General features: G+C 38.9%; 1 protein-coding gene and 1 long non-coding RNA gene across 3 annotated transcripts in view; one reads left to right on the forward strand and one right to left on the reverse strand.

The window, feature by feature from the left end:
- dicer1 (dicer 1, ribonuclease type III) overlaps positions 1–25,972 on the reverse strand; it is an 81,748-nt gene that overhangs the window by 51,752 nt on the left and 4,024 nt on the right. For both annotated transcript variants that reach the window (XR_009806011.1, XM_061893937.1), the window contains exons 2-11: positions 24,841–24,882; positions 23,149–23,228; positions 22,838–23,030; positions 18,693–18,855; positions 13,057–13,187; positions 6,992–7,126; positions 5,692–5,852; positions 5,431–5,599; positions 2,039–2,511; positions 714–846 (exon numbers count right to left, since the gene is read on the reverse strand). Coding sequence is in view for 1 of the 2 variants with exons in the window: in XM_061893937.1 (XP_061749921.1) it covers positions 714–846; positions 2,039–2,511; positions 5,431–5,599; positions 5,692–5,852; positions 6,992–7,126; positions 13,057–13,187; positions 18,693–18,855; positions 22,838–22,951 (1,479 nt within the window). In the remaining variant the exon portion in view is untranslated. The remainder of the gene's footprint in view (positions 1–713; positions 847–2,038; positions 2,512–5,430; positions 5,600–5,691; positions 5,853–6,991; positions 7,127–13,056; positions 13,188–18,692; positions 18,856–22,837; positions 23,031–23,148; positions 23,229–24,840; positions 24,883–25,972) is intronic.
- LOC133548699 (uncharacterized) lies at positions 20,366–21,153 on the forward strand. The gene is made up of 2 exons (XR_009805917.1): positions 20,366–20,543; positions 20,842–21,153. It is a non-coding gene; the product is annotated as an uncharacterized LOC133548699 (long non-coding RNA).

A 25,972-nucleotide genomic window follows, 5' to 3' on the forward strand; every position in this document is an offset into this window, starting at 1 on the left:
ATTGCTGTTTACGGCAGACAAACTGCTTTACGGTAGGCGAAAACGTGACTGCTGTTGTTGTGTGTTGTTACCACGCTGGGAGGAAGTTAATGAAACTGCCTAACAATAAACCCACATAAGCAACAAAGAACTCGCACTTTGTTTTAGGAGTAATTTACGTTTTAGATGTCACTGTGCATCTCTTCGAAGTCATTTTATGTGTTTCGGAGTCGTTTTTAATGTTTTACAAGTTGGTAGTTGTGTTTTTAAATGTTTTACTAGTCCTTTTAATGTGTTAAGTCATTTTATGCATTTGTGGGGCGGCATAGCTCGGTTGGTAGAGCGGCTGTGCCAGCAATTTGAAGGTTGCAGGTCCGATTCCCGCTTCCGTCATCCTAGTCACTGCCGTTGTGTCCTTGGGCAAGACACTTTACCCACCTGCTCCCAGTGCCACCCACACTGCTTTAAATGGAACTTAGATATTGGGTTTCACTATGTAAAGCGCTTTGAGTCACTTGAGAAAAGCGCTATATAAATATAATTCACTTCACCTCACTTATAACGTCATTGGGCAGACAAGCTGTTTATATTGTGGGAAAGCGGACGTGAAAACAGGCTGTCCATGGCCACGCCCCCTCCAGCTCTGCCTGAATTTCAGGAGATTTTCGGGAGAGGCGCTGAATTTCGGGAGTCTCCCGGAAAATCCGTGAGGGTTGGCAAGTATGCTCACATACCTCTTCTTGCTTCCTGAATTCCACCTCCATTTGCTTGTTCCGTGGCTGGTTCTTGCCAATGCTGTGGCCACTAATGAAGTTGTTGCTGATGTAAGCAAGTTCTGGATCCTGCTTCCCGGCCTCTTTGATCAGACTGACAAACAAACACGTCATGTTTACTTCACCACTGGTACAATGGTCTGATAAAAATGTATTTACGTTATAGTCAGCGATAGACACTAATATGTTAAAAGATATCTGGTATTTATTTTGGTTATTAATAGTGAACTTAAGACACTTACCGTATTTCCTTGAATTTCCGCCGGAGTGCTAATTATTTTAAAACCTCTTCTCACTCCGACGCTTACCAAAGGCATGCAGTAAAGGCAAGCATGCGCTAATTATTTTTAAACCTCTTCTTGCTCCGACGCTTACCAAAGGCATGCGGTAAATTTAGGCCTGCGCTTATAAATTTGAGTGTGATGTAAGGATTCCCTCATGAAAAGCACATTTAATAAAAATTTTTTATTATGGTCTTACTTTTACTTATAAATGAAGTCCATGCGCAGCTCCTTCTAATCCAAAGCATCGATAACTTGCTTATAGAAGTCTTCCTTATCTTTCTTCAGTTTTAAAAGTCTTGATGGAGATCTTTATTATCTCCTGCTTTGATTGAAAGTACAGTTTAGAAAACTGTTTTATTTTAGATATGTAATCCTCCATGTTAAAAGTGCAAGCGAGAGGAAAAACTAAAGGATCGCTGCTCACTCTTGCTGCTTGTTGTCACTTCTTCTGCAGCCGAGTAGTCGCAAGAAGGATCACTAGCGCCCTCTACCACCAGGAGGCGGGAGTCATTTAATGACTCATATTTGACACACGCAGCTACGGTATATTAATAAAACATAGCTGCTTACTGTTCTTTTTAGCATATTCAATAGCTTGGACCTTAAATCCTACTGAATAGCTCTTAATCTTCTTTATGCAATTTCAAATGATTGAAATCAGCCTCCTCCATTTTGAAAATGATGACAGGTGAAGTGTCACTCGTGACGTGACGAGTTGGACCCGGCGGAAATTCTAGATATGCACTAATAAAAATAATATTTTGCGAAACGAGTTTGACCCGGCAGTAATCCTGAGCCGGCGGTAATGCTAAGCATGCGCTAATTATTTTGCAAAATTAGTTTGACCCGGCAGTAATTCTAGACAGGCGCATACTATATACTTAGCGGCAGTTCAAGGAAATACCATAAATCCTGTGGTGCTCAAAGTAGGGTGTAATCAGAAATAATATCCAGTCAGACTGTAACTCTCAAATTAAACTTGGCGTTGGGTTTGAATCCTACCGATTGAGGACGACCGCCGTGTATCGCCTCTCCACAAAGATAATTCCACACAGTATGTTGGTGAACGGTGATGGAAAGTTGGCTTCGGGCCTCTCTTTGGTCTCCACCTCTTCGTCCTCGTCCTCATCCTCAGAGTCACTCCAAGACACATAGTTGTCCTGGTTACGGTTGTTGTACCACTCCACACTTTCAAACTGCTGCCGTTCAAAGGGTTTGTATTCATGCAAGATCTCCAACAGACGGAGAACCTTTGGTGTGACGAACTTGAGGTCCAAGGAGGAAGGGGAGAAATGCTCCTCACAAAGTGCGTGTACTTTTCGTAGAATTGTGTCGGTGAAGAGGAGAAACTTGCGGTTCAGTCCTCCCAGTTCATGCTTGATGTACTTCTGGAGCTCCCGCACCATGATACCTGCTGCTTTATCTGCACACCAGGGCCCCAGCACCTGCAGCACAGCCCTGCAGTCACTTAGCACCTGGACAAGACACAAAGCATGTTAGTGTGTCGTCTTCTTCTATGGTTGTTTGGTAAACATGCATTATTGTTTTTTTTAGAGATGTCCGATAATGGCTTTTTTGCCAATATTTGATATTCCGATATTGTCCAACTCTTAATTGCAGATTCCAATACCAACCAATACTGATATGTACAGTTGTGGAATGAACACATTATTATGCCTAATTTTGTTGCGATGCCCCGCTGGATGCATTAAACAATGTAACAAGGTTTTCTAAAATAAATCAACTCAAGTTTTGGAAAAAAATGCCAACATGGCACCGCCATATTTTACACATACAATGAAATAATCACATAAGTCGCAGATTTTTTCATAGTTTGGCCAGGGGTGCGACTTATACTCAGGAGCGACTTATGTGTGAAATTATTAACACATTACCGTAAAATATCAAATAATATTATTTATCTCATTCACGTAAGAGACTAGACGTATAAGATTTCATGGGATTTATGGATTAGGAGTGAGAGATAGTTTGGTAAAGGTATAGCATGTTCTATATGTTATAGTTATTTGAATGACTCTTACCAAAATATGTTAGGTTAACATAGCAGGCACCTTCTCAGTTGGTTATTTATACCTCATGTAACGTACACTTATTCAGCCTGTTGTTCACTATTCTTTATTTATTTTAAATTGCCTTTCAAATGTCTATTCTTGGTGTTGGGTTTTATCAAATAAATGTCCCCCAAAAATGCGACTCATACTCCCGTGCAACTTATATATGATTTTTTCCTTCTTTATTGTGCATTTTCAGCAGGTGCGACTTATACTCCGGAGCGACTTATACTCCGAAAATTACAGTATGTACATCCATCCATCCATTTTCTACCGCTTATTCCCTTTCGGGGTCGCGGGGGGCGCTGGCGCCTATCTCAGCTACAATCGGGCGGAAGGCAGGGTACACCCTGGACAAGTCGCCACCTCATCACAGGGCCAACACAGATAGACAGACAACATTCACACTCACATTCACACACTTGGGCCAATTTAGTGTCGCCAATCAACCTATCCCCAGGTGCATGTCTTTGGAAGTGGGAGGAAGCCGGAGTACCCGGAGGGAACCCACGCATTCACGGGGAGAACATGCAAACTCCACACAGAAAGATCCCGAGCCTGGATTTGAACCCAGGACTGCAGGAACTTCGTATTGTGAGGCAGACGCACTAACCCCTCTGCCACCGTGAAGCCCTCCCTGTAGTCCATGTCATACAATGTCCATTTCTCAGATGATATAACATATAATTTTTATTATTTTTTTAAACCTTTTTACATTGACATTATGAGCTTTTGTGTATAGAAACTTAAAGGACAAAAACAGATTTATTCAATTTTGGAAAAAGGCTGTAAGATGACAAAATACTTTCCGGATGCACTGTAGCTCATTTGCTGCAGAAAAAAAAAACATTGCTATAAACCAGGGGTCACCAACCCGCGGGCACCAGGTGGCCCCGTAAGGACCAGATGAGTCGCCCGCTGGCCTGTTCTAAAAATAGCTCAAATAGCAGCACTTACCAGTGAGCTGCCTCTATTTTTTAAATTGTATTTATTTACTAGCAAGCTGGTCTCGCTTTGCTGGACATTTTTAATTCTAAGAGAGACAAAACTCAAATAGAATTTGAAAATCCAAGAAAATATTTTAAAGACTTGGTCTTCACTTGTTTAAATAAATTCATTTATTTTTTTACTTTGCTTCTTATAACTTTCAGAAAGACAATTTTAGAGAAAATATACAACCTTAAAAATGATTTTAGGATTTTTAAACACATATACTTTTTTACCTTTTAAATTCCTTCCTCTTCTTTCCTGACAATTTAAATCAATGTTCAAGTAAATGTATTTTTTTATTGTAAAGAATAATAAATACATTTTAATTGAATTCTTCATTTTCGCTTCTGTTTCAAACTTATTATGATTAAAATAAAAAAAAAATGATTCTGGCAAATCTAGAAAATCTGTAGAATCAAATTTAAATCTTATTTCAAAGTCTTTTGAATTTCTTTTAAAATGTTTGTTTTGGAAAATCTAGAACAAATAATGATTTGTCTTTGTATTTATGTAATATAGCTTGGTCCAATTTGTTATATATTCTAACAAAGTGCAGACTGGATTTTAAACTATTTAAAACATGTCATCAAAATTCTAAAATTAATCTTAATCAGGAAAAATTACTAATGATGTTCCATACATTTTTTTTTTTTTTTTTTTCAAAAAGATTAGAATTAGCTAGTTTTTCTCTTCTTTTTTTCGGTTGAATTTTAAAGAGTCGAAATTAAAGATAAACTAGGTTTCAAAATTAAATTTTCATTTTTTTCGTGTTTTCTCCTCTTTCAAACCGTTCAATTGTTTTTTCCATCATTTATTCTCTACAAAAAACCTTCCGTAAAAGGAAAAAAAATGTATGACGGAATGACAGACAGAAATACCCATTTTTTAATATATATAGATTCATTTATTAAAGGTAAAATGAGAAAATTGGCTATTTCTGGCAATTTATTTAAGTGTGTATCAGACTGGTAGCCCTTGGCATTAATCAGTACCCAAGATTGATTGATTGAAACTTTTATTAGTAAATTGCAAAGTACAGTACATATTCCGTAAAATTGACCACTAAATGGTAACAGACGAATAAGTTTTTTAACTTGTTTAAGTCGGGGTCCACGTTAATCAATTCAGAAGTAGCTCTTGGTTTCAAAAAGGTTGGTAACCCCTGCTATAGACTACTTGTGAACTACACTTAAAAGGCAGGTCGTGCCAGGAAATGAAAATGCTTTAAAAACCAACAAATTCTACCAATTTTGCAAAGTGGAGGTGACACTTTTTTAAAGCCATTTGTCAAAATATTGGTGGGGTTGTCTATATGTACAATTGTTCTCTGACCTGTCTGGAGACTGCTGTAGGGTCCCGGTCTTCCCTTAAAACAGAAACGTTACAGTCATCTAAGAAGTGGAGAGCTTCGTCCAACTCCACTTGAAGACGAGAAGAGAGCCCAGTCTTATCCACATAGGGGCCACAGTCCAAAACAACTTCTCTTGGCTGAGAGGCATATCTAGAAGAGACAAAGTGCAATAATATTTCAAAACTTGACTGAATCATTCACATCCACAAAAGATTCAACCAGATGTCATTGCGTCATCAGACCTGTCAAGAACTACAAGATCGGTGGCAGTTTCAGCGTTGCTCTTCAGGACTTGCTCTAGATTCTGGATTTTGTGTTCAAGATCTGATGGATCGCACTTTCCATTGAGAATGGCGGCAGTCAGACCCAAAATACGAGGATTGCACAAGCTGTCGTCAAAGAGCTGCCCAATGTGAAAATAGAGCAAAATCATTGTTAATCATCAAACTGCACATTGACAACAAGATTGCAATCATATTGTCAGCAATGCAGCTTCTGACAAGCAAACAGGAAAAAAACAACAACAGATTTTTATACACTCAGTACGTCAGACTGAAGGACATCACGTCCGACACTGTGATCAGCAGCACCGGAGCACCGCAGGGAACGGTGCTGGCCCCTCTTCTCTTCACCCTGTACACCGCTGACTTCTGCTACAACTCAGAGCTGTGTCACATCCAGAAGTACGCGGATGACACAGCCATTGTCGGGTGCATCAGGGACGGCAGAGAGGAGGAGTTTCGGAACCTGGTGAGGGACTTTGTTGTCTGGTGCCACACGAACCTCTTGCAGCTCAATCCGTCAAAGACCAAGGAGCTGGTCATTGACTTTGGGAGGTCGAGTCCACGGTCACAACCTATTGTGATCCAGGGAGTTGAGGTACAGACCGTGGACTCCTTTTGTGATTTCGTTGACTTAATCGTTGCAAATGCATCTGCAGGTTATCCATACATACATCTGTGCCATGTCCGTCTTAGCATTGCCGGTCAAATGTGAAGACACTCTGGTACATTCAATGGGGGTCTGGCGGAAGATTTCTTGCCAGTGGTGCAACTTGAATCCCTCCCTGTTAGTGTTGTTACACCCTCCGACAACACACCCACGAGGCATGATGTCTCCAAGGTTCCAAAAAATAGTCGAAAAAACGGAAAATAACAGAGCTGAGACCCGGTGTTTGTAATGTGAAAATGAATATGGCGGGTGTGTTACCTCGGCAACGTCACATTCTGACGTCATCGCTAAAAGTCTGATAAACAGAAAGGCGTTTAATTTTCCAAAATACACCCATTTAGAGTTTGGAAATCGGTTAAAAAAATACATGGTCTTTTTTCTGTAACATCAAGGTATATATTGACGCTTGCATAGGTCTGCTGATAATGTTCCCCTTTAAATGCACTATCACCAACCCAATGTAAGTGGGTTTATACCGCAACTGCCCAATATTAACAGCATTTGTATTTGTTTATGTTAATGTAGAAATTATATTTTTAATTTCCACTGTAACAATTGCTAATTATATCGTAGACAGAGATGGAGACTTACCTTCATTATCTCACAGTAGGGGTGATCGGTGATGGCAAGATGACAATCATCAAAAACCACCAGGTTGATTTTTGACAATGGTAATATTTGTCTCTTCAGTACGTGCAAGAATATATGGCAAGTCATAACCAGTACCTGTGAGATCATGATCAGAACCGGGTGGTTATTGTCAAAATCACACTACCTGGATTAGTCATACAAATCAAACAGGTACCATTGAAATGTAGTTTTATGAAATATAGGGCTTGAAAGTGTGATGTGGAAACGAATTGCATTGTGGGTCTTGCTGGACTTACATGTGCAAAGGCAAGACTCTGGGCTTAAGTTTTGTTTTTTTTCTTTACCAAGTTCAAAACTTTGCTTGAACGTGCGGATTCATTAACTGCCACAATCGTGGTCGTATAAGCTTTAGGAAAAAAGGGAGTTGGTGAGATTTTTCTCTTTCCAAGCGTAAAAGCAAAGCCGAGACGTCGGGTTATGAAGCTAATAAAGAGACAGCAATAATAACAGTCGCGAGATGACCAGACCTCACCTGGTCCATGTCGGTGTGTACACGGCATTTTCAGACTGGTAAGTTAGAATCAAAGCATGTTTATTCAGTTAAACACAAATCATTTATAGGATGTTAGCGTTAGCCAAGCTAGCTGCGGGCGACAAACGTACAGTATTATGGAAAAAAGCATGCTGTCGGTTTACTTTTAAAGGGTAAAGGGTAAAGGGTTCTACCCCTTTTTAAGGAGCCCAAAGCCCTTTGACAGTATTTCCACATTCACACACTGATGGCGGGAGCTGCCATGCAAGGCGCTAACCAGGCCCCATCAGGAGCAAGGGTGAAGTGTCTTGCTCAAGGACACAACGGACGTGACTAGGATGGTAGAAGGTGGGGATTGAACCAGTAACCTCTAACCATTAGAGTATCCGCCCTGAGATGGGTAGGTTGGGAGTTCAAACCCCGGCCGAGTCATACCAAAGACTATAAAAATGGGACCCTGCTTGGCACTCAGCATCAAGGTTTGTAGTTGGGGGTTAAATCACCAGAAATGATTCCTGGGCGCGGCACGGCTGCTGCCCACTGCTCCCCTCACCTCCCGGGGTGAATAGGGGGATGGGTCAAATGCAGAGGACACACTTCACCATACCTAGTGTGTGTGTGACAATTATTGCTACTTTAACTTTAACTGAACTTTTGTCCATGCAATCAACCTTGCTTTGTGCCTTAGTTTTTTTCCGATGAAAAAAATTAAACAAACTTTTTATTATTGATTATGTATCTATTGGGATATTTTGATATTGTTTTATCGCCCAGCCCGTTGAGGTCTGATGACTTTAAATACTGCAGCTACAGTATGTAAATGTGTCAAAATCATCACAATCATCGCTTATTGGTTAATCAGCTTTTCAACCGGATATTACAGTTGGGCGGAATAGCTCGGTTGGTAGAGCGGCCGTGCCAGCAACTTGAGGGTTGCAGGTTCGATTCCAGCTTCCCTCATCCTAGTCACTGCCGTTGTGTCCTTGGGCAAGACTTTACCCACCTGCTCCCAGTGCCACCCACACTGGTTTAAATGTAACTTAGATATTGGCTTTCACTATGTAAAGCGCTTTGAGTCACTAGAGAAAAGCGCTATATAAATATAATTCACTTCACTTCACCTTTGAAAAACTATTAAAACTCATTTGTATACTCTAGCCTTTAAATAGACTCCCTTTTTAGACCAGTTGATCTGCCGTTTCTTTTCTTTTTCTTCTATGTCCCACTCTCCCTTGTGGAGGGGGTCCGGTCCGATCCGGTGGCCATGTACTGCTTGCCTGTGTATCGGCTGGGGACATCTCTGCGCTGCTGATCCGCCTCCGCTTGGGATGGTTTCCTGCTGGCTCCGCTGTGAACGGGACTCTCGCTGCTGTGTTGGATCCATTGTGGATTGAACTTTCACAGTATCATGTTAGACCCGCTCGACATCCATTGCTTTCCTCCTCTCCAAGGTTCTCATAGTCATCATTGTCACCGACGTCCCACTGGGTCATTATTGTCACCGACGTCCCACTGGGTGTGAGTTTTCCTTGCCCTTATGTGGGCCTACCGAGGATGTCGTAGTGGTTTGTGCAGCCCTTTGAGACACTAGTGATTTAGGGCTATATATGTAAACATTGATTGATTGATTGATATTAAGATACCAATAATACAATGCTGTTCATTTAAATGGTAATGGTAAATGGGTTATCCTTGTATGACACTTTTCTACCTTCAAGGTACTCAAAGTGCTTTGACACTTACTGGTAACCGAAGTGAAGTGAATTATATTTATATAGCGCTTTTCTCTAGTGACTCAAAGCACTTTACATAGTGAAAGCCAATATCTAAGTTACATTTAAAGCAGTGTGGGTGGCACTGGGAGCAGGTGGCTAAAGTGTCTTGCCCAAGGACACAACGGCAGTGACTAGGATGGCGAAAGCGGAAATCGAACCCGGAACCCTCAAGTTACTGGCACGGCCGCTCTACCAACCGAGCTATACCGCCCCCATATTGAGCAACGTAGGAAGCGATCACTGATCAGTGGGGGTGAAGCACTAACAGCCAATCGGGTAACAATATCAATGATCAAGTTTGGTTGCACCATGTTGTCTCAATGTTGACGTTTGAGTGAGAAAAGAAAGTAAAAATGAATGCTGCAGAGAGCGAACAGATTGCTGATAAAAGAGGAAGAGTCAGCTCCACCGGAAGGCAGTTTTTTAGTTTTTTCAATTGTGGTCTGTAAATGATGCAAGGTGCTCGTTCCCACCGAGACCGATAAGACCACACCACCTTCGCCGTGCGCGTGTAACTTCCTGGCACTCAACCTGCAGAAAATGGTTCTGTCTACATTTTCACACTTTGCGCTATTTTGTTACACTTTATTAAGCATTTCTTACTCATTCTTTATGTTTGCGCCCTCATTTTAAGAGGTTATTGTGAAGTGTTCGATGTCATTTTAGAATTGTGTTTACATTGTTTTCCATGCCTGTGTTGACATTTCCTTTCTGCCTTGATAGCTGAGAGGATTATAATCAGAGGAAGGTTACATTTCAAATAAAAATGTTTACATTAAATTAGGGCTGAGCGATATATCGATATACTCGATATATTGTCGGTTTGTCTCTGTGCGATATAGAAAATGACTATATGGTGATATCAGAGTATACGTTCTCACGCAGTTGCTTTTAGCTGCGGGCATTACACTGCATGCGTTTCCCACTATTTGTTGTCTCTGCTTCTCAGAGACTTAAAACAAGCGCGGTATAGCTCGGTTGGTAGAGTGGCCGTGCCAGCAACTTGAGGGTTGCAGGTTCGATTCCCGCTTCAGCCATCCTAGTCACTGCCGTTGTGTCCTTGGGCAAGACACTTTACCCACCTGCTCCCAGTGCCACCCACACTGCTTTAAATGTAACTTAGATATTGGGTTTCACTATGTAAAGCGCTTTGAGTCACTAGAGAAAAGCGCTATATAAATATAATTCACTTCACTTCACTTCACACACGGCACATACTGTCACGTGTGCAACATCACACCCCCTCCCCGAGTAGAGGTGGCTACATGGGTAACATTAGCTGTGGTGCTAACGGTGCGTTGCGAATGGTAATACGAGAGAGAGAGAAGGTGCCAATCTGGTAACAAATGGGGGAAAAATTAATTCCCAAGAAAAACAGCAGGGGGTCCATCGTCTGGTTTGGCTTCAAGCAGGAAGATGTTGAACATTTATGCGGCAAAAGCGTTGTTACAAAAAGTAGCAGCACTACTAATTTGTAGCATCATTTGAAAAGTCACCCGCTAGAGCAGTGGTTCTCAAATGTATGCCAAGGGGTACGTGAGATTTTTTAAAATATTCTAAAAATAGCAACAATGCAAAAATCCTTTATAAATATATGTATTGAATAATACTTCAACACAATATGAATGTAAGTTCATAAACTGTGAAAAGAAATGCAACAATGCAATATTCAGTGTTGACTACTAGATTTTTTAATAAATCTTGATGTTAAATATTTCTTTTTTTGTGAAGAAATGCTTAGAAATAAGTTGATGAATCCAGATGGATCTCTATTACACTCCCCAAAGAGGGCACTTTAAGTCGATGATTACTTCTGTGTTGAAATCTTTATTTATAATTGAATCACTTGTTTATTTTTCAACAGGTATTTAGTAGGGATGCACCGAAATGAAAATTTGTGGCCAAAGCTGAATAAAATTTAAACGCTTGGCCGAAGGCCGAATACAGAATAATGAATGCAGTTTTTCACATTTTTTTTAATACTGCATAAATAGCCTAGAATAAATATTTAGACATGTTTTTCACATAAAGTATTTTTTTATTGAATATTGACATTTTTTTAATATTCCAGTAGTTTTTGCTTTTCAAAAAAAAGCACAGTTTTTCATTTATATTAGGCCTTCAAACAAAACATGCATTCCAAAAAAAAAATAAAGTGCATTAAAGTGGATAAACCCACAACAAATGAATTATTGTCCTTTTGGCCAAAGTCTGCTTAGCCACAGTAGATATGCTAATAATGTAAACAGAAGGCTCAAGTAAATCTCAATTAAGTGTGTGCTTGTGACCTCATACACTTATACAGGTAGCCTACACAACATGCTAATAATGTAAACAGAGGCCCCACTAAATCTCAATAAGTGTGTGCTTGTAACCTCATACACTTATACAGGTAGCCTACACAACATGCTAATAATGTAAACAGAGGCCCCACTAAATCTCAATAAGTGTGTGCTTGTAACCTCATACACTTATACAGGTAGCCTACACAACAGGCTAATAATGTAAACAGAGGCCCCACTAAATCTCAATTAAGTGTGTGCTTGTAACCTCATACACTTATACAGGTACACAACATATCCCAACGTCACTGCACGTTGGTTGATTGCGTCACCGCGTCAAAAAATTGCGTCACACGCCACTATTCGGCCTTGTTTTTAACTCATTCCACCGAAGGCCGAATGTGGCTTTTTTTGCCATATTCGGCCGAATATATTCGGTTACCGATTAATCGGTGCATCCCTAGTATTTAGTTATTTTTATATATTTTTTCCAAATAGTTCAAGAAAAATCACTACAAATGAGCAATATTTTGCACTGCTATACAATTTAATAAACCAGAAACTGATGACATAGTGCTGTATTTTACTTCTTTATCTCTTTTTTTCAACCAAAAATGTTTTGCTCTGACTAGGGGGTACTTGAATTTAAAAAAAATGTCCGCAGGGGGTACATCACTGAAAAAAGGTTGAGAACCACTGCGCTAGAGAGTGAAGAGTGCTTGATACTGCATGTCAACATCTCCGTTCGGTGCCACACCCACAAAATGCTGAAGCAACAATTTCCACATCAACACCGTATGAAATAAAAAAATCAACAACAGAAGGGGATAACGTCCACAGGAACCTAGCACATAGCGACGGACATACACTTTGATTTCCTATTATGCAGCTCATTTTTATTTGACACTTAATGAAATATCTTGTGTGAAATCATGCACTAAAGTGCACTTTATTTGTTTTAAACTATTGTAGTGGCGTTCTGTACAAAAAGTGCACTTTAATTGAGTGTTGTTTTGATATGTCATCTTAGTGACATCATGCACTAAAGTGCACTCATAGCTTGTTTTAAAATGTCTCTGACAATCTTGCACTTTCTGTTTTGGGAATGTCATGAATGTTTGTGCCACTGCTTCATAACTGTTTCATAAATATTATTTTAGTTGTGATTTCCCTCTGCATGAAAGTTTAAAAGTAGCATGTATTATTGCAGTATGAAGAAGAATGTTTTAAAGTCACATAGTGATTAAATGCATCAAGTGTTCATTCAAGACTAAAGGCAAAATATCCAGATAAATATGGTGTATCGTGACATGGCCCAAAAATATTGAGATATTAATAAAAGGCCAAAAAAATACCAATAATTATTGATATTGATCGATAAAAAAACACTTTTTTGGTATATCGTGACAATTTTTAGCCATATTGCCCAGCCCTAAGACATCATCACTTGTTTTTACAGTTAGCACACACACACACCTGATTGTTGATTATCTCTTCCTTCCAATGCTGATAAGACCATGTTGAGGTCTCCTCTAAATCTGTATACTCTCCCACCTGGAGGTCCGAGTGAGTCCTGACTGCAGCCGCTTGCTGAACAACAGACAAGGCTGCACACAAGTAACAACAATGTATGTGTGAAGACAAAAAAATACAATTTAAAACAGTGATTTAGAACATAAAGCTGATGTAAAACAGAGTAATATGTTTTTTTACACACAATACAAGGTTTTATAAGGCTGTTGAATAAATATATAATATGAAAGTTTGTCGAATGTAACAGTGGAGGAACAACTGCAATATACCGGTGGTCGCATTGACCTCTGGACATGCGCGTAATGTCACTGCTTGTCAGACCGACTCCCTAAACCCCTCAAATGCTGTTCCTCAAATGTAACTAGAATGATGGTATACTGGAAAATTTCTGTCCTAGGGTTACCTCTGGACTGGGTGCATTGGGAAGGACACGACATAAGAGGTCAAGTCAGCCTGACCAGGTGCTGGTTCTGTTGGTGGGGTGACATTTGAACATTGGACAGTTGCATGGGTTGTTGTACTACAATCAGGCCATCAGGGAGCGTATAAATAAGAAGGGAAGACCAAGCCAGATGTGCGCTCTTTCTTGATTCCTTCACGAGGGCCCACCTTCTTTTGTCTCCGGAGACATTGTTTGTGTAAACATATCGATTCAATCCAACTTTGTACCATCTGATTATGAGTAAATAAAACTGTTGTAACAAACTCTCTACTGTTCCTGTTTAAGATGCAGTTGCATGGGTTGTTGTACTACAATCGGGCCATCAGGGAGCGTATAAATAAGAAGGGAAGACCAAGCCTGATGTGCGCTCTTTCTTAATTCCTTCACGAGGGCCCACCTTCATTCGTCTCCGGAGACATTGTTTGTGTAAACATATCGATTCAATCCAACTTTGTACCATCTGATTATGAGTAAATAAAACTGTTGTAACAATCTCTCTATTGTTCCTGTTTAAGATCCGAACTTTTCGACCACATAAAATTGGCGTCACGAACAGGATAACTTTTCTACTTTAATGGCATAACTCACACAGCACGGGTTTGTCTCATTCCCCCTCTCCCCACTTTTAGGGGTGTAACGGTACATATATTAGGGATGCACCGAAATGAAAATTTGTGGCCGAAGCCGAATAAAACTTAAACGCTTGGCCGAAGGCCGAATACCGAATAATGAATGCAGTTTTTCACAATTTTTTTTATATTGCATAAATAACCTAGAATAAATATTTAGACATGTTTTTCAAATAAAGTATTTTTTTATTGAATATTGACATGTTTTAAATATTCCAGTAGCATTTGCTTTTCAAAAAAAGCACAAAGTTTTTCATTTATATTAGGCCTTCAAACAAAACATGCATTCCCAAAAAAAATAAAGTGCATTAAAGTGGATAAACCCACAACAAATGAATTATTGTCCTTTTGGCAAAAGTCTGCTTGGCCACAGTAGATATGCTAATAATGTAAACAGAAGGCTCAAGTAAATCTCAATAAGTGTGTGCTTGTAACCTCATACACTTATACAGGTAGCCTACACAACAGGCTAATAATGTAAACAGAAGGCTCAAGTAAATCTCAATAAGTGTGTGCTTGTAACCTCATACACTTATACAGGTACACAACATATCCCAACGTCACCGCGTCAAAAAATTGCGTCACACGCCACTATTCGGCCTTGTTTTTAACTCAATCAACCGAAGGCCGAATGTGGCTTTTTTTGCCATATTCGGCCGAATATATTCGGTTACCGATTAATCGGTGCATCCCTAACATATATTCATTATAAGATTCGTCAGTACGCCTATTTTGTTTTGGTACAGAGACGTAGGGATTTCCCACCATAGTACACATAAAAAGTGGGGGACAGGAAGTGGTAATGGTACACAACTATGGTGGTACTATACCTCGTGATACGAGTGCCCCATCTTACAGGTTTTCAGGATATTTGGTCTACAAGCGCCTTCCCACCACTAGTTGGCATAGCAAACATCAGTGAACTCTTGCTACTCACTAGCGGGCCTGCAAGATCAGTTTGGTAAATATAGAAATTAGCTGCATTTTTTTGATGAAAGAAACTGCTGTTCTATATGTGTCCATTGGATGTCGCGATAGCACTTTAAGTGTAACCCACGGCACACATGACAGTATTTAAAGATGACGTGTCAGCGGACTTTAAGCACCCTCTGGATTGACTGCCGCTATTCCCTTCAGCGCAGGTGTAAGTAATTAGTTGCTCCTGTTGCGGCTGGCAGCAGACAATGACCGCATCAACGCTCAATACCTTCTTTCATTGTAAAGTATCGACTCAATGGATAAAATAACGAAACGGTAAGATGCAAAGACTTAAAGCAACTTGACAATCATCTTTTTAGTTAAGAGTTCCATGCACCGCTTGCAATCGGTTGCATGCACGATGTGCAGCCTGAACTCCATTGTAAAAATGTGTGTTTTTACTAGGGGTGGGCAAATTAATGCGTTAATTACGAGTTAACGCATCAATCTGTTAACGCCGACAATTATTTCATCGCACATTTGCGTATGTTGTTTACATGCTTTTATTTTGTTAACGCCTTTTCTTAACAAGATGGCGTCGCCCGGACGGGCTTCGGCGTCGAGGGCCTCTTGGTAAAGATGGAACATTTGGCAAAAATACCGGACAATTCTGCAAATGTCATGGCTGGCTTACAGCGTGGTCACTCCAGGATCACTTACGACCGCCAGACAATTCTGAATGTGGATAGATCGGGCCGTTTTGGACTGAATGAGGCGTGCTTGCTAGACCGGCTAGCTAGCATGGGAATACTTTGCCGGCTACATCCAGCGTCCTGTGAAGCAGCGGAGTATATGTGTTGTCTGTCTATTTATGAATAATGCAGACCAGGAGTGTTGGCTGAGTTCTTAACGTTTACTTTCAGAGCGTGCATATCACAACATACAAGATGCCGTCATGGCGACACAACCTATACCGGGCTACCGCGCATGCGCGTCACTCCTGTTGCATGCTGGGTAGGGTAGTTCTTTTATTCCCTGGCTCATAACATCACAATATAGTACCATGTATATGATGCGTTCAGTTTATCAAAGCACCAAGCAAACAATCGGAAAATTCCCATCATATCAATTTCTAGATATGGTCATAATTATTTTAAGTGCACTATGCAGAATGAACACAACATTATTAATATTTCTACTACGGATAATTTGATCAAAAATTCCCTAAAACAGCCCACTACCTATAATATAGGTTTTTTAAACATAAGATCCCTGATAAAAAAAAATGTTTCTGCTGTTACCTCAGAAATTGCCTGTTCAGATGTTATGATTGTGGCTCAGAGATTTGTATGTAGATTATATTTATTTTCCATAACAAACAGGATAACTTAAATACCCTGGCAGTGGCGATAAGCTTAAATGTTTGTATTTACATTTTTGGAGTTGATTTTCATAAAATATGCTATTTAACTGCTACTGTTTAACAAGGACTGATTTAAATTGTGTTTGCACAACAAATGTTTTGGCGATTTTGTTCATGTGGGAGAATATTCCAATAAAGGTGCACTACACACTACTTTTGAATTCATTATTGGGCTTTGCGTATACAATGCAGTTAATCGCGATTAATCAGAGAAATAGTGCGATTAACTTCGATTAAAATTTTTAATCGTTGCCCAGCCCTAGTTTTTACATTTGTTTTGGTTGTTTCATTATGTGCTTAAATCTACTATATTCACATTGGTTAAGTTTGTAGTTAAGTAACCTTGATTTCTGCTATGGTGTCAAATTGAGAATTGTTTTGTTTGTATTATAATTGTAATATTTGAATGGTGATAAATGCATGTGTTGTGGCAGTTGCGCATTTCACCGATGCGACGGTTTGAGGACACAATCGATTTCTTTACTAAACGTTTTTAACGGCGAACTGCCATCATGAGAATCTTAAACAGTAAGGGCTTAAAGTTTAATGGCTTCGTAAAAACACTGAGACAAAGTCTAATTTCATTGTGTTCGTCATGGTGTTTTTAAAACTGCAACATTTTTTTCCTCAGAATTTTCAACTAACTTGATGTGTTTTGACAAGAGGATTATTTGTAAAATGTACATTTTCAGAATGGGCTAGTTTTATTTTTGGCCAAAGTAAGGCAAAGAAAACGTTAAGCATTAAGTTTAAATGCGATGATTTTACTAGTCGGGCTGGCGTGGGAACAGATTTTCCTCCATGCGGTCCCTGAGCTAAAATGAGTTTGACACCTCTGATTTATTGTATCATTTTCCATACACTGTTATCTAAAAATCAGTTTTTCAATTTAAAATGCATGTTACATGATCAATTTGGGCTATTTTGATGTTGTATTAAAAATAATTTTAAATCATTTCAGTGGGTGGCATTGAACAAAAATAATTAAAATATTTGAAGATACGAGCTGCATCACAGAACCGAGGTACCGCTACCACTTCCTGTTTGGGAACACTTTGCCTTGCCGGTGAAATACTAGTGCAAAAGATGTGCCGCTACTGTTTAGTACAGATGGTGAACTGAAACTACCATCCATTTTTTTACCGCTTACTAAACTTCACAACCAATATTTATCTCAGAATACCCTGCCAGCAGTTTGTTTCATTTTCAAAACCGTACTAAAGCTATTTACATTATTGGTCTGCCACACTGTACCCAAAAACTGATGTCACCTTAAAACCGAGGTATGTATCGAACTGTGTTGATGGCGTAGCATGACACCCCTAATTAGTATGCAAGAGGAGCGTAACAATTATTCGTAATATTAATAACTATGGTAAAACTCTCAATGGCTAGTTTTAGAGATTTAAACTAAAATGATGGAAAAACTGTGATCGATAATTGCACTTTGATAAACTCACCGCCTGAAAGGCGCCAGCTCGCTAGCTTCAATGCTAACATGAAAACAAAATAAACCCTTGTTACCCCAACCTAAACTAATATAAACATGTTACTGTCCGAGCAACTAAGATATTCAATTATGCACATGGAACCTACGAGCTGTGTTCTTTTAGAACTGAGTGATCGTTCTATACTCCCGAGAAATACGAGACAAAGGCGTTCAAGGACCGCTAAACAGTTTCAATGCCACAACACCCACCAGAAATAATCAATAATACATTTATTTATTTATTACACACTTTTCATTTAAATATATCTTAAAGTGCTACAGTACAAACCAACATTTAAAAGTTTAGCGATTAAAATAGATCAAATAATAAAGACTAAATAGGAGTGAAAACACGATCAATATAGCAAAAGAAACACAAAACATGCAAAATAGAGGCTTTTATAACTGTGTTTATTTATTTAAGTTATTAAAAATATAAATATAATTTGGTCAAAAAATGTAAGTGTGTGTACAAGTACTTTTTGAGCACATTCAACAATAGTAATGATAACAGTGATATGAAAATTTCATATCCTTAGTCCCTAGAATGCAGTATATTGATATATTTGCAAAAAAATGCATTGGCGTGGAAAATTAAACATGGTTTGTCGGATCCCTGCCAAAAAAACATATGCCTTGGCTAGACAGAGAGAACATTCATTTAGTTTTTGCAAGTACCTGAGTCCACAAGAAACACCGTCCTTCTTGCATTTCCTTGGTACTGTCCACGGATTTGGTGAGAGAGCTCCTTTGTAAGGAGAACTGCAATAAAGGTCTTCCCTGAGCCGGTGTTCAAGCAGACAATAGTATTATGCTCAAGAGCTGCTTCTAGAAGTTCTACCTGCAGAGAAAAGTTTAGAATAGTAATCAGCTGTTACAAAAGAAAAAAAAGAAAAATAATGAAAAAATAAAATGTACATACATATACACACACAAGTAAATCTAACTAATATACAGTAAATATATATATGTATATGTATATATATATATATTTTGTTGTCACAACCTGTAAGGCGACCACATCTCAAACCAATCCCACACTTTCGGCTTGAAAATAAAAGCTCATGAAAATGAAAAATGGCCTACATCTCAATCATGCTTTCATTGTCCAAGATGTTCTGTAATGTAATCTGTGATATTTCTACGTAAAAAAATGCTAGTATATCAGTTGCAGAATATAAGGGTGATTTTTTTTGCTGCCTGCAGTATTGTGTATATTCTTTTATGACATGTTTTGGTTGATAGTCCTCAATTACAGAATTTTTAACAGGCTGAATGTTACAATTTATTAATAGATATAGATGCAGCAATATGAATAGCATTAACTTATACGACACACAATGTACAGAATATCAGAATGATTTATTTTGGTAGAAATATAGCAGATTACATGACCACACATATTTGAAAACCAAACCATAACTGTAACAATCCACATTTTGTGTTACTAATTAGGGCTGAGCGATACATCAATATACTGGATATATCGCGGGTTTTTCTCTGTGCGATACAGAAAATGACTATATCGTGATATTGGAGTATACGTTCTCACGCAGTTGCTTTTAACTACGGGCATTGCACGCTTTTTTCACTCTTTCTTGTCTCTCTTTCTCACTTAAAACAAGCACACCGTCTTACGTATATCCCTCGCCGAGCCGAGCGGTAGCAGCATGGCTAACATTAGCTGTGATGCTAGCGGACCGGTGCGATTGGTAATATGAGAGAAAGAAGCTGCGAATCTGGTAACAAATGAAGGAAGAATACCCAAGAAAAACAGCACGGGGTCCATTGTCTGGCGGTGGTTTGGCTTCAAACGGGCAGATGTCGAACAAGTACGCGGCAAAAGCGTTGCTACAAAAAGTAGCACCTACTGCTAATTTGTAACATCATTTGAAAAGTCACCCGTTTGAGAATGAAGAGTGCTTGAAACTCTGCATGTCAACATCACCGTTTGGTGCCATACCCATAAAATGCCAAAGCAAACTTTTCTAGACCAACACCGTATAAAAAAAAATAGTCAACAACAGAAGGAGATAACGTCTGCAGGAACCTACCACATAGCGAAGGACGTACATATTTGATTTCATATTATGCAGCTCATATTCATTTGACTGTTATTGAAATATCTTGTGTGACATCATGCACAAAAGTGCACTTCATTTGTTTTGAACTATGGTAGTGGCATTCTGTACAAAAAGTGCATTTTAATTTAGTGTTGTTTTGATATGTCACCTTAATGACATCATGCACAACAGTGCACTTTGTTTTAAACTATTGTAGTGGTGTTCTGTACAAAAAGTGCATTTTAATTTTGTGTTGGTTCGATACGTCACCTTAGTGACATTGTTATGCCCGTTTGATTGTGGACTATTACTGACACCTTGTGGTGGTGGGAAATGCTGCGCGTCAATAGTTTGGCACTTCCGGTTTAGTTTGGACACTTCCGGTTTACGATGTTAGTTCAGTTCATAAAAAATGAGAAGTAGACGAGTTGTGTTAACTCTTACAAGCCTTGGAAAAGATACGTCTGTAAGTAAACTGTTTAACTTGTTTATGTAACTCAATACTAAGGTGGAAAGTGGCTAAATTTGATAGTAAGATGTGTATTGAAAAACGATTTTTGTGCACTATTTTAATGAATGTTTGAGAATTCAAAATGGCTGCCGTTCGCATATTTCCACCATCGGAATAGTTTCAACACTCAGCAGTATTTGTTTGGTAATAATGCTGTATATTTGTGTAAAGCTAATGTTTACATATTGTGTACTACATTTCAGTTTGTTAATTGAATCATACAGCTTATACATTGTTATTTTGTGTATTTCAGTTTTACAAGAAGAATAATAATAAAAACTAAAAATCCAGTGCAAGACAAAGCAAGATCAACAACAATAAAGAGCCTAAATGGATTCATCTGCTTTGGAACTTTATTAGAATGTCCTGGATTGGTTGTTAGCTGTCTGCCAAGCTTTATAACCTCAACACATTCAGTGAGGGCAGAACAGACATCATGCACAAAAGTGCACTGATAGCTTGTTTTAAAATGTCTCTGACAAATCTTGCACTTTGTTTTGAAATTACATGAATGTTTGTGCCACTGCTTAATAATTGTTTAATAAATACACTTGTGGTAAATTGACTTAATAGCTGTTTCCCTCTCTGCATGAAAGTTTAAAAGTAGCATATATTAATGCAGGATGAAGAAGAATGTTTGAATGTAGACACATAGAATCATCATACTGCTGTGATTATATGCATCAAGTGTTCATTCAAGGCTAAGGCAAAATATCCAGATATATATGGTGTATCGTGACATGGCCTAAAAATATTGATATATGAATAAAAGGCCATAACGCCCTATTATTAACGCACCAAACTGGTATCTAAACAAGGAAGTGAAGCTCCTCTCTGAATGCAAATCCTACAACAAGAATTGACATTTTGTCAGGGATACACCAACGCACTGCAGGTATTTTTAATTGTCATTAACACGTTTTTCCATTTTGTGTTGAGCTGTGTAAAATAAGCATAATAATTGAGAAACATTAAAGCAAACACATTTTTCAGTCATAGTTTTAAAAAACTTGAAAATGATATGCATGTGTACACCTTTTAATGATGAACAATTGTATCCATCTGCGATTCATTTTGAGTTAACTATGAACAAAATGATATTTAATCCTAACTAAATATATTTACCAGCCCTAATATGACGTCAGGAACACAAAAGCAGCAATAAAATGTGTAGATGCAACATCATCTGTACACAAATTGAAGCTGTGAGCGTTTGGTTTTCAACACAAACAACCAATTAGTGAGATTCACTGCCAAGTCCTCAGAAAAAAAAATAGGAATACCGTATTTCCTTGAATTGCTGCCGGAGCGCTAATTAATTTAAAACCTCTTCTTACTCGGCGCTTACCAAAGGCATGCGGTAAATTTAGGCCTGTGCTTATAAATTTGAGTGTGATGTAAGCATACCATCATGAAAGGCGCATTTAATTAAAAAAAAAAACGTTATTATGGTCTTACCTTTACTTATAAATGAAGTCCATGCGCAGCTCCTTCTGATCAAAAGCATCGATAACTTGTTTATAGAAGTCTTCCTTATCTTTCTACAGTTTTAAAAGTCTCTCTGTCTCAATGGAACTCTTCCTTTATTACCTCCTGCTTCGATTGAAAGTCCAGTTTAGAAAACTGTTTTATTTTAGATATGTAATCCTCCATGTTAAAAGTGCAAGCGAGAGGAAAAAAATAAACGATCGCTGCTCACTCTTGCTGCTTGTTGTCACTTCTTCTGCAGCCGAGTAGTCGCAAGAGGGATCACTAGCGCCCTCTACCACCAGGAGGCGGGAGTCATTTAATGAATCCTATTTGGCACATGCAGCTATGGTATATTAACAAAACATAGCTGCTTAGTGTTCTTTTTAGCATATTCAATAGCTTGGACCTTAAATCCTACTGAATAGCTCTTAATCTTCTTCCCTTTATGCGATTTCAAATGATTGAAATCAGCCTCCTCCATTTTGAAAATGATGACAGGTGAAGTGTCACTCGTGACGTGACGAGTTTGACCCGGTGGAAATTCTAGACATGCGCTAATAAAAATAAAATTTTGCGAAACGAGTTTGACCCGGCGTTAATCCTGAGCCGGCGGTAATGCTAAGCATGCGCTAATTATTTTGCGAAACGAGTTTGACCCGGCAGTAATTCTAGGCAGGCGCAATTCAAGGAAATACGGTATAAAATTATACTGTAAGACTTGCTGCTAGGAAGTTGTAGTGTTGCAAACCAGAAACATAGCACATCAAATGACTGCTTACCTGATATTTTCTAGGTGTATAGATGTCATCGTGAATCGCCTCTTGTTGCCATGGGAGGCCAAAAAAAGGCCCCATGGGAGACGTGGCAGGGGTGACAAGCTGCAGGCCTGCCATGCTTTAAAGAGGTGGAGATGAGTGGGCAGAGCTCCTCCACTTTATTTCATTTCATACCATGGTCTCTTTCACAATGTCACTAGGAAGGGGATGAGGACATTGCGTTAATCTACAAGAGAGAGGAGCTACAACTCGAGAGAAGCCCACAGAGTCAACGCTAATGACCGATGAGCGAAAACCTTTCAAAATAAACTTACAAAGAGTTGTAGTGGAGACCTGGATTAGGAGAAAATTCATGATGTAGAGGTGCCTCTGGCTTCTTTGCTAAAGAAAAAGCCTAAGGAAGAAACATGCTGTTAACACTCCTGACAATGGAACTTCCATATGCTTATTCACTCAGCTTGAAGTCAGAAAATCCTCTTTAAAGTGGAACTTTATTATTTTAATTGTGCCTTTCGTTCACAATCATCATGAAAAACATGACAACAAATGTATTTTTTCTTTTGCATTCTAACTTGAAAATAAACTTAAAGGCCTGAAAGCCACTACTAGCGACCACGCAGTCTGATAGTTTATACATCAATGATGAAATATTAATATTGCAACACGTGCCAATACGGCCGGGTTAGTTTACTAAATTGAAATTTTAAATTTCACGACGAAATATCTTGCTGAAACGTCGCAGTATGATGATGCTTGCGCGTGACGTCACAGATTGTAGAGGACATTTTGTTCCAGCACCGTTCCCAGCTATAAGTCGTCTGTTTTCATCGCGAAATTCCACAGTATTCTGGACTTCTGTGTTGCTGAATCTTTTGCAATGTGTTCAATGTACAATGGAGACGTCAAAGAAGAAAGCTGTAGGTGGGAAGCGGTGTATTGCGGCCGCCTTTATCAACACAAACACAGCCAGTGTTTCATTGTTTACGTTCCCGAAAGATGGCAGTCAAGCTTTACTATGGAACAGAGCGGTCAAGCGAACACGGTTGGATTGGACCACACACACAAAGTACAGTGTATTATGCAGCCATCATTTCGAAAGATCGTGTTTCGAAGAGGGTCCCTTGCGAAGGGCAGAGATGGGCATCGCCACCACCCGTCGACTGGTGCTGAAGAAAGGTGCGGGGCCGACCTTCAGGTTGTACAGGTACGACCATATAATCTCACTAAAACACTAGTAACACAATAAGCAGATTAATTCTGGAAAATCCCTTTTGTAGTAAATTTGTCTAATAACATCTGAATCGCTAACACTGTATAGTCCTTATTTTATTTTTTCTAGTCCTTCACTCTCACTTTCCTCATCCACGAATCATTCATCCTCGCTCAAATTAATGGGGAAATCGTCGCTTTCTCGGTCCGAATCGCTCTCGCTGCTGGTGGCCATGATTGCAAACAATGTTCAGATGCGAGGAGCTCCACAACCCGTGACATCACGCGCACATCGTCTGCTACTTCCGGTACAGGCAAGGCTTTTTTATTAGCGACCAAAAGTTGCAAACTTTATCGTCGATGTTCTCTACTAAATCCTTTCAGCAAAAATATGGCAATATGGCGAAATGATGAAGTATGACACATAGAATGGAGCTGCTATCCCCGTTTATATAAGAACATCTCATTTCAGTAGGCCTTTAAACATATTATATTTTTCTTTTCTTCTCTTTTATCTTCAACTGCATCCATAAAAAACATGATACTGTAATGCTGTGATGTCTTTTGGGGTCCAATCGAAATAGCCTATCGGTGTTATTAGTCCAATCTTTAAAAAGGCAAACCCAATGTAATTGTTTACAGTTACATTACATTTTAAAAAGTGGCTTTTAACTCAATTCATGCAATAATTCTTGTTCTTTTAGCGCATGTATGTGAACATAGTGACTGGATATAGCTGACTAAATGATGCCACACCTTGAAGAAACCCAAAAACTTCTATTATTGTAACGTCTTACCTTTCACATCTTCAAATGGTTGGGGCTTAAACGTGTTCAGCTCTGCAAAACCCAAAAAATCAGACATTTAAAATTGGAGTGCAGAGGTCAATGATAAATGAAGCACGAAAGACATTTAGTACAAGCATACAAAACAATGGCATTCAAATAAAAGCCATAGTGTTTCAAAATTTTAGGGAAATGCAACCAGTTAGGTCAACACCTAACTGGTTGCATTTCCCTAAAATCCCAAAAACCTCATCTCAACAGATGAGGTTTTTGTTTGGTTTTCTCTATGCATGCTGCAATCTTATGTGCGCAATATGTATTATATTTTTTGTTTTTTACTTTTGTAGCTGTGTGTAGTAATGACGCCGCTGAAGTTGCATCAGCTTTGTACTCTTTAAATGTCCTTTGTGTTTGTTCTTTAATGCAGTGTTTTTCAACCTTTTTTGAGCCAAGGTACATTTTTTTGTTGAAAAAATGCGGAAGCACAAATCTCAGTTGACTGTAAAAAGTGGTAAAGCATAAGCAAGCATGCATCGCTGCAGCTCTTGTCTCAAAGTAGGTGTACTGTCACCACCTGTCACATCACACCCTGACTTTTGCTGTTTTCCTGTGTGTAGTGTTTTACTTCATGTCTTGCCCTCCTATTTTGGTGGCTTTTCCTCTTTTATTGGTATTTTCCTGTAGCAGTTTCATGTCTTCCTTTGAGCGATATTTCCCGCATCTACTTTGTTTTAGCAATCAAGAATATTTCAGTTGTTTGGGGACATTGTCGATTGTCATGTCGTGTTCGGATGTACATTATGGACGCCATCTTTGCTCAACAGTAAGTCTTTGCTGTCGTCCAGCATTTTGTTTTTGTCTACTCTGTAGCCAGTTCAGTTTTAGTTTGATTCTGCGTAGCCTTCCCTAAGATTCAATGCATTTTCTTAGGGGCACTTACCTTCTGTTTATTTTTTGTTTAAGCATTAGGTACCTTTTTACCTGCTGCCACTTACTGATATAGAAGAGTATTACACGGCTACTCTGCCGAGCTCTAGACAGCACAGACACTCAACAACAACATATCATTTGCAGACTATAAATACTGCTTTACAAAAAATATATTTTTAACCCAAATAGGTGAAACTCGATAATCTTCCACGGC

This window comes from Nerophis ophidion, linkage group LG03 (assembly GCF_033978795.1).
Source record: "Nerophis ophidion isolate RoL-2023_Sa linkage group LG03, RoL_Noph_v1.0, whole genome shotgun sequence".
NCBI classification, from domain to species: domain Eukaryota; kingdom Metazoa; phylum Chordata; class Actinopteri; order Syngnathiformes; family Syngnathidae; genus Nerophis; species Nerophis ophidion.